Below are 9,836 nucleotides of genomic sequence, written 5' to 3'. Positions count from 1 at the left end.
CTCCCTAACACCTAGGTCCAGCATCAAGCTCCTTCTTGTAGTTCTTTCTTTCATCCACCACCACCTCCCTCATCTCACAAAGCAGGTCCTGCACAAGTCTCACCACCATCTCCAAGTTCCACTTTTCGCCCTAAAAATGACTTTGTTTATCTGCTCCCATATTGTCCACCATATCGTCATAAAACCGTGCAATCCCTCTCGTTCATCTACATCCTCACTTATTTCACCCACTCCTTCACCCGCACAACCCCCCTTCTTTATCAGCATGTCCAACCTTAACCCCTTCCAAACCCAATCCACTCACCCCCAATCCCGTACAACATGGAGACGAGTCTCCGTATTTTTGTAGCAAAAAGGGCAACCTTCTTTATTAATCCTTAACCGCTTCACGACATTTCGCCTCGTGGCTAAGACATCATTGCACAATTTTGGACCCTTTTCCTCTTTAAATTAACTTACATTTACCGTATACCTAATGCATCTTTTATCGCGATTTAACGTTTGGATAACATATTTTGTTGAATTTTTCCAAGGATAGTAAAAGATGGTAAGACAAAAAATTTATAACCTTAAAAAAAAAAAAAAAATCAATTACAATCTGTTTCACTGCTTGCCTCTTACTTTCCATATACGTAATGTCTCCCATCGTTTTATTTAGTGATAAAAAACGTTTAAACTAACCGTCAAAACCAATTGACCAGAGTATATCGTATGATATTATACACTTATCGAACGCATAATATTAGCTAAGAAAGTCATTTTCAATTCCACGATATCGTCATTTGAATATCATATATAACCGTTACAAAATATCTAGTTGATTTCTTACTACACATTGTCAAAACATTTATTCTCAAAAACATTAATTATAGTCTATTTTCCCACTCATCTCGTAGTTCCTCTATATGAAATTTGTCTCTAATCTTTTATTCAATATTAAAAAAAACGTTCAAACTATTCATCGAACCAATCGACTAAATCATAGACAATATCATATTATACACTGTATCAAACGCGTAATATTAATCAACAAAACCATTTTTAATTCCATTAACATTATTATTTTCTAACTGTTGAAGGATATCTTAATCTGATTTTTTACTATACACTATTAAACATTTATCGCAATAAATACCCTAAAACATCCCTTTATTACAAAAATGCAAAGATATATACCCTTCCAAGCTTTTCTACCTTCTATATCTCAAATTAATTACTCCAGTCACTCCATTAAAAACCTTATAAATAACAAATTAACAATTAACAAACTACATTATATTAATCCTATTAACAATGGTGATTCAAACTTCATAGTTCAAACTTCAAACCACTCAAGTACTCACTCAACTATATCCCCTCCTCTTAATAACTCACTAGTAGTAGAATGGTACGGAGTAGTAAAATGACTATTTTACCCTCATCCACCCACCCATCTCTCAACTAAAATAGTCAAATCCCTTTGGATTCTCAAAAATCTCCCCTAAAATCCTCTACCCCTCAAAACACAACACTCTACACTAGTGTCAACTCCCAAATAAAATACTAATAAAACCCAACCTTAGAGAGAGAATAAATTACCCGAAAATGGACCCAAATACCCCTAGAGCGGAAGCGGAACGGTGGTTAGGGATAGCCGTAAAGTTATTAACAGCACGTGATTTTCTCGGGTCAAAGACATTCGCGATCCGAGCACGTGAATCCGACCCGAATAACCAAGTTTCCGACCAAATACTTGCTGTTATTGAAACCGTGTTAGCCGGTGAGAAACGGGTCAACTCTTCGCAACATCCGGATTGGTATACGGTTCTTCAACTTCCTCGGTTAGTCCGCGACCCGGAATTGATTGCTAATCATTATCGGAAGTTGGTTACGTTGCTTAACCCGGATAGGAATCGGGTTCCGTTTGCGGATTATGCTTTGCAGTTGGTTATGGATGCTTGGTCTATTTTATCCGATCCGAATAAAAAATGGTTATTTGATAACGAACTCGCTGTTTATTTACAGCGGCTTGTTGAGGAACAGCAGCAACAGATTCCGCAACAGCAACAGCAGGCGCAGCAGCAGCAGCCGCAGTCGCAGACTGTGGCTGCTGCGACTGCGGCTGCTGTGCAGCAGCAGCAGCAGATTAATACTTTTCAGTTTTTTCAACCGCCGCCTCAGCAGCAGTTGCAGCAGCAGCAGCAGCAGCAACTGCCGCAGGCGGCGGGGTCAATGTGGCAACAACAAGAAGATCATTTCTCCCAGAATAATAATAATTTTAGTAGTGGTGGTAGTAGTAATCAGTTGCAGCAGATAGAGTTCATGCAAATGCAACAGCAATTGCCACTGCGGCCGCAACTGCAACAGCAACAGCAACAGCAGCAGCCATTGCAGTTGCCGCCACAGTGGCAGATGCGGGACCCAACACCGGCGAAAGGTGGGGATAGGAATAAGGGGGTGGTTAATGCGATTGCTGGTAGTGGATTAGGGATGTCAGCCAATACGACTGTACCTTTAATTAGTACACCAATAATGCAGACCCTAATGATGCCTATACCGGGTTTAGTACAGGCTCAGCAGTCGCCTGTTGTGGTGCCAGTACAGCATCAAACGCACCCGGTTGAGGTGAGAACTTCATTGGTTGATGGAAATGTTGTTATTGATAATATTGTTAATAATAATAATAATAATAATAATAATGCTGGTGTTGTGCATGAGAATAATGATGCTGTTAATGCGAATGCTAATGTTGCTGCTAATGAGGGTAATAAGGGAGGGGAAAAGGAGGTTGAGAGTTTCTGGACGTCTTGCCCTTACTGTCTTTACATATTCGAGTATCAGGTAGTGTATAAGGAGTGTACTCTTAGGTGTCAGAATTGTGGGAGGGGGTTTCATGCTGTACAGATTCCGAATCCCCCTCCAATTAGTGATGAAGGTGGTGGTGGTGGTGGTGGTGGTGAGAAGGGTAAGGACTCTAAGGAGAGTTCATTTTGTTGTTGGGGTTTTTTCCCATTAGGGTTTTCGTCTGTAGCCTGGAAGAAGCAAAATAAAATGGGAAAGTCGAATGTGGGGACAAATTGGGTGCCTTTCTCGCCCATGTTTGCTTGCCCTGTGGAAAATGGGAGTGAGAAATTTCAATGGTTTGAAAGTAATGGTGGGGCAGCTGTTGGGCCTAAGAAGACGGTCAGGCCGCAGCCTTCACAGCCTAGGGTTTATATTGATGATGATTTAGAAGATTTTAATTCGGATCCTAGTGATTCTGACTCGTCTGATGATGATTGGCGGAGACAGAGACAGAATGCTCCTGAAAAGAAGAAAAAGAAGAGAAAGAGAAGAAAGGTTAGGACTGGTAGGCCACCGAAACATAAGCATGGAGTCGTAAATGTTCAAAAGCAGGCAAATCATAATTCAGCCGTCGAACGTGGAGTTTCTGCTAGTGGCAATCATTTGGAAGGTGGGTCTAATACACAAAATGTTGTTGTTTTTAGTTTGGCTGCTGGAGCTACTAAGGAGGATGCAAGAAGGAGGGTAGCGACAGCTACCCTTACGAGGAATCAAGCTAGAAGAAGGACGAAAAATATGGGGAGATTAGACTTGAATGTGGAGTTCAATAATGAGGGTGATGAGCAAGCTCCTACAGCGAGCACTGTAAATGGGGGAGAAGTTGGGGTTGAAAACATAGAGTTTTTTGAAGGTCTTGATGAGTTTTTTAGTACTTTGCCCATATTAAATGTTGATGGGGATGAGAAGGCTAAGCCATCTTAGCTGTAAGAAACCTTCTTTTGTATCCAAATGTTCTCATTGTGTTTTCTTTTGCAGTTTCTGTACGCAGGTAGTTAGTCTTGATGTATGTAGAGCAACCGGGATTGTCTTTAAACTGTTTCCTGGCAGCAAGTATGTAGTTTGTAATTTGCAGGGATTTGATCATCAAGTCTTTCTGCCATTAGAAATTCTCTCTGTAGATTAGTCATTTTCTGTGCTGAGTAATCTCATGATGTTCAATTTGGTTCAGGGTTGAGAGTACATTTTATGGAATCAAAAGGGTTGGTACTTGTTATGAGATTAAAAGGATAAAGCTTTAGACTTTTTTTTGTAAATTGTTCAGTTCTACTTGTTATTGCATTCCCTCCATCTGAAACCGTGCGGGTTGCGGCTGCTCACTTAAAGTGATGGTCCAAAGCGCAAAGTAATCAAAGGTGGGGGAATATGTGGGAGTTCCTATATCAGCTTCTTTCCGCAAGACATGCTTGAGTGGTTTCCTAGGAAACTGAAGGTTAGCTTTTAACAATTGTTGGAAATAGGCAAGTATTTTCTTGCATTTGATTGCTTCATGCATTCTACTTGTTTCAACTCAACTCAACGTAATTCATATTTTATATTCTATATATTGCACAAATTTTGTTGCTTGATGTGTTGAGTTTTGTTTTCTCACTATGCCTTTTGCTGAACTCTGTTATAGTATGTTGCATTGATCATTTTCCCCCTTGTTTCTACTTCCCCCCCTGCTCGTAGGAATTGTCCCATTATGTGAAGGGAATTGGGAATTGTCCCATTTTTTTTTTTTTTTTTTTTTTTTTATTGTGGGGTGAATTTTGAAAAATGGGGCAATTTCTAAGAATAGGAGTAGGAAATATAGGATAGAATACCCCCAATTTATTGAAGTTTTTTTTTTTCTAAATTAATGCTCCCAAAATAGGGTCCATGTTGGATCGTAATTTACGAAGCTACGGACATGCCATATCGGATAGCGGTTTTGTTAGGAAAACGCCATCCCAAATGGACGCTGTCTCGTGTTTCTTAGTTTGATGGGTTCCCACTGTACTAAAAGTTCTTCGAATGAACACATGATGAGTCATAGTTCTGTGTTTAGTCTTATTTTTCGTAGTTTGAAGGTTGTCTAAAATTATGAAGTCTTAACCCACATTTTGGAATTATTACTCATCACGTGTTCATTCCTCTCCATGAATTGGATACATTAGTTTTGTTATCACGAGAATCATTCTGATGCCAATTAGTACTTTCTGAGTCACTTCAGGACTATGAGTCAAGATGATAGTCACCAAACACTCTAAGTTTCTAACACAAGTCATATTTCTTTCAATATCTTTACTATCTTCGTGGAACGAAATAAAAGAATGCAGCATTTTTGTGGATCTTATCATTTCACAAGGTTCGTTAAAAATGTGGACTCACCATGTAAGAAAACAAATATTGTGGATTTTGTCTTTTGACACTTTTAATTTGAGGTCTTTACTTCATTGAACATTGCAGTTGAATGATGGATGTGAGCAGATTGAAGGTTCGGTCTTGAAGTGACGAAGTCATGAATGGACTGCTCTTAACAGGTAAGCAGAGGGTACTTCTAGAGTTCTAGATATAAAGATCAAGAAAGAGCATGTCTTTGTTTATTCATTTGATTTCTTGGTGCTCTACTCATACAGAACCGTTGCTCATTTTTTTTTAAAAAATACTAGATGGACACTGCGAAAAATAATCACTTTTTCAGTATGAGCAGGTTCCTTTAGCTCTTAGTTTGGAATTGCACTAATAATATATGGAGGTCCAGGGTGATCGTCTGAACTGTCATGTATACTAAATTGTGATGATTGTTTGTCTTGCAAAACATGGTGATTGTGTTTTGGATTTACCTTGTCCTCTTATGTTGACAATTCCGACTTTTTAAGTTATAAAATTGTCAGCACTTGAGACTTGGCTTCTTAAAGGGGACGCAGTCCTTGCTGATGGATTTTGTGACGGAATCCGACTGGTCTCTGGAGCTAGGAAAATCTCTCAGTCTTTAAGTTTTACCGGATAGTTCCTCAGTAGCCTATACCCTTCCAGTGCTCACTACAATAAATTTATAATATCTTGACTTTACTGATACAGTGGCTCAGCAGCTGTCGTTCTGAATGAATAATTGGCATACAACTGACTTTACAACACTCTTTTTTGTTTCTCTGAATTTACCACTTCTCAACTCTCCCTTCAGCTAGGTTTGCGGGCTCTTGTTGTGCTAGATCCATCTCAAGCTGCCTTGCCTTGCAATAATAGATGTGTTTTTTTTTTCTTTTTGTTTTTTTGAGGGAGTGGGAGGAACCCTCCTAGTTACCCCATAGAATGCTTTAATAGCACGCTAAATGACAGAAAATGACATGTTTGGTCAAACTGTTCTCCTGCTGTCTATATAGATCAGGTCCCTCTGTATATAGAAGGTCTCATTCATGATATGCAGTTCGATCTATACTTTGGCGTTGGAGTATGATGAAATGATGCAAAATGGCTCCCTAAACTATTCACGGTCCTTTAAATCTGAAGTAGTTGTCAGTTGTCACTGGCGTAAATTCCAACACAAATTTCACACTGAGTAATGGAGCACCGTCTTTATGCTGTTCAATCCCTTCGCCATATTTGAGTGTCTTTGAGGCATTGGAGTAGGAGTGTTGCTCTTGCAGATTCGATGTGCCTAAGTAGATAGCATGACTGAATCTTAACCAGGCATTCTGTGCTTTTCGAGGAATTAATGTCTTATGTCGAAAGGGGTTGGGTGTATTTAAAATTATGGCTCTTGCCTCTTGGGGAGAGCAATCAAGAACAAGCTGTCTACTTGAAGTTGGCCATAGCAAGTGTAACTTTAGAGTGGAAATTTGTTTTTTCAATTCTTCATTAGTGTAATAAAAATGAGATCGAGGGTAAATGGACAGCATCAGTTCATCCCTATCGCTTATTACTGTACATGCTTTGGTGTTTTTGTTTCGTTTAGGCAATGTTTTCTTAGGATTCTCATATGAACGTTATAAGCACGTCAGAGGAGCGAAAAACAAAAATAAATGCTTGATAAGTGATACTTGTTTTTGCGTTTGCAATTATAGTTGGCATTGCCATTCTTCCTTTTCTAACTTGAGATTAGTATGTATATACTGGGTCCTATGTTTTGTTTTCCATTGTTTTCTCTTGCTGTTTCTATATGCAATGCTGTTCTAACTTCCTCATATTGGCGGGTCACAGGATATTTGTTGATGACAAAATATTAGTAGCGAGTTCACAAGGGTGGGTAAAATAGCATACATGTAACAAGCAGCTGGAGATAATAGCGCAGGTAAAAGCTTTAATTGTGCCTCAGAATGATTTTTTATCTTAGGATAAACAAGTTTAAGATAAACGAATAGATGAGAAAATATTGGAATTCGAACTTCAGCTGAAGGAAGCTTAAAAGTTACGGAGTATAAACTCAACTGTATAAATATCTAGGGGATATCTGTATGCTCTTGATCCGATTTGCTTTATGGTGGTAGGTATGGCAAAAAAAAAAATTGAGGCAAAAAAAATCCGATTTGCTTTATGAAACTTAATACTCCGTATTCAGATGTTTACAAGTTTACATGACAAGCCATTCGCTTTGGCAAAAAAAAAAAAATTGAGGCGTTACCGCCAATTGATGGAATTTGAGTTGGTAAAGAACCACCGAGGAACTAAGCTGCAGTCAGCTGACTTAGGATACTTATCCTTCTCCTTTGGCATGTTGCCTTGCGTTTCATCACATCATGTTTGATTACACATTTATTTGTTGATGAATTGTAGAAGACAGTTTGAGTTAATGTCTTACTCGATCTTGCAGCATTCATGCGACCTGCTCATTTCGTGGTGATGGATATTGGCTCATGCATTTACCTTCATGTATGTCTCTCCAATAGCCTGAGCATATGAAGAGGTACAATGTTTTCTCAATTCGAGTTAACTTGAATTCTCATTCTTCTACCATAAACATCAATGGTGGCCTACATTGATACTTGTTGATATAAATGTATCTGTGTTATATTACCGGTTTGCCCTATTGACGATAATACTTGATTTCTTAGCGATCTTTTCATTGCCTTATTGACTGTAATTGAATGGAACTATAGTTGAATGGAGTTGAGAGCGAAACGCTACCAGCTACTCCTATAGTTTTATTGGAATCTATTCTTAGTTATCTTTGAACCCTTGTGCCATGGAAGTGGACCGTGACATCTAGCCATGGGGCATGGATCCTCGTGACCGTGGTTCTTGGATAGTTGTGCTTAATATTACCGGGATGAGTATTTGAATGGATTGGTTGACATGTAAGGCCGTCCTATGTAACAATGTATTTCTTCACCTTTACCTGGCGGCATATTATCTTCTTGGAATACTATTTGATGACCTTACCGAGTTATAGGCGATTTGGCCAGACTCTAGGAAGCTTGATTTGCAAATTATGTGCTGGGAATATGGTACAAATGCGCAATTCCCACATCAAGCCCAAATTTCCAATGTAAAGAGGTGGTTTGATTTATGGTGCCATTTGATAGTGGAAGTCCTTAATTAATACGGACGACTCCTGAGTCCTGATTATAAATTTCGATCAACATCAAATTTGGCTTTCGTGGCTTCCTTTACACCAAAAAATGAATTCGGGCCCAAGCGTCTAACCTCGCGTGGACTGGTATAATTGGTTTTGATAAAGATATTTAGACCTTATAAATGCGTCAGTCAAATTTTGCTTGGTATGTGACTTCGGTTACGTTCTAGTCGGGTAATATGGTTATGTTCAGCCTAAGTCATATACTCATAGGTGTTGCGATTCGAGTGAGTTACAAGTTTACAACTTACATTTGTAAAATCTTCCGTTTTAACTCGTTCATGAAAGATTATTTATCATTTTCACCGGACGATGTTTTTTTGTTGAAAATATGAGTCGCATTACATATTTACATGCATCGTATTTGGAGGAATATAGATTGTGATTCGCCGTTTAAGAGGCATTTTGGATTTGGGCGTCTTTTTGGAAGCTGTTGAAAAAGCAGGTAATTTTTGGGTCGGGTAAATTTTTAACCGGTCAGCCCGTCACTATCTGAGCGATGCGAATTAAGATTCTCCCTCATCCCGAATCGTATTGCATCTGATCTCTGGCAGCACATATTTCTCACGTGCTCAGGTGGTGTACACCGTGGCCCAGAAAGCAGTAAAAAGTTGTCCGTAAAAAGTGGCTTCACTTTTACCCGTTAGACATAGGCACATTGCCCATCATGCGTGCCTAATAGGAGTAACTAGTAAAACTCGCAGTGTTGAATTTCCCGATTGATACACTGGTGAGATAGATGGACGGATCTAAACTAAATCGTAAACTCTTGTTTCAGACAGATCATTTTCGTCTTAAATAATAGACGGAGTTTTGTGATCATTTTATAGTCAAATATAACCGCAATAGTCCAACTAATGTTACAGCTCATTGATAACTTTTTTTTTCCCCCAAAGGTGACCTCATTGGCCGTAAAATAAATTTAAAATTTCGTTTTATTATTTCAGATTAAAATGACCCCTTTTAAGGAAAACAAATTATTATCGTGTTAGGCGATTCCATCTTTTTACTCCCAATTACGGAGTATTTTAATTATGTTGTCCCTTTTGATGCCTAAGTAAAAGTTGATGGCAAAATGTCAAACACTATAAGCTTAATTTGAAGTATTGTATAGTTTTCGAGGGCATCTTTCTTTGTATACGATGTCTTTGTTTGCATGGTCCGTCTCTCGTATTATGCCGGTAATCGAGCTGTTTTAGATGACGGGAGATTATGAATTTATGATTGACAAATTTTAGTAATAATTTTAAATAGGATAATGAACATTTGTTTGCTGAATAGGCGATTCAATGACCGTATAGCTAAAATTATGTTTTCTTTAATAAATTCACTATTAAGTTTAGTACCGAGTACTTCAATTATACTCCTTCTATCCATGTGAATTGTTATCTATTTCTAGTTTTGATAAGTTTTTTGATTGAAAAATAACATGGATTAGTCGGATGAAATAATACAAGTAGTTGTATTTCACATTCTCTTC

The 9,836-nt window shown here is 38.4% G+C and overlaps 1 protein-coding gene across 1 annotated transcript; it reads left to right on the top strand.

Annotated features, from left to right (window-relative positions):
• The first annotated feature begins 1,480 nt into the window (after positions 1-1,480).
• LOC141611362 (uncharacterized) lies at positions 1,481-7,852 on the top strand. Its single transcript, XM_074429887.1, has 4 exons — positions 1,481-4,252; positions 5,251-5,324; positions 6,985-7,075; positions 7,595-7,852. Exon 1 carries the CDS (start codon positions 1,585-1,587, stop codon positions 3,742-3,744), a length of 2,160 nt encoding a protein of 719 aa, XP_074285988.1. The 5' UTR covers positions 1,481-1,584; the 3' UTR covers positions 3,745-4,252; positions 5,251-5,324; positions 6,985-7,075; positions 7,595-7,852.
• The last annotated feature ends 1,984 nt before the right edge of the window (positions 7,853-9,836 follow it).

This window comes from Silene latifolia, chromosome 11 (genome assembly GCF_048544455.1).
Source record: "Silene latifolia isolate original U9 population chromosome 11, ASM4854445v1, whole genome shotgun sequence".
In the NCBI taxonomy this organism is placed as follows: Eukaryota; Viridiplantae; Streptophyta; class Magnoliopsida; order Caryophyllales; family Caryophyllaceae; genus Silene; species Silene latifolia.
The sequence above is the reverse complement of the archived record's forward strand: the minus strand, read 5'-3'. Positions and strand labels throughout refer to the sequence as shown.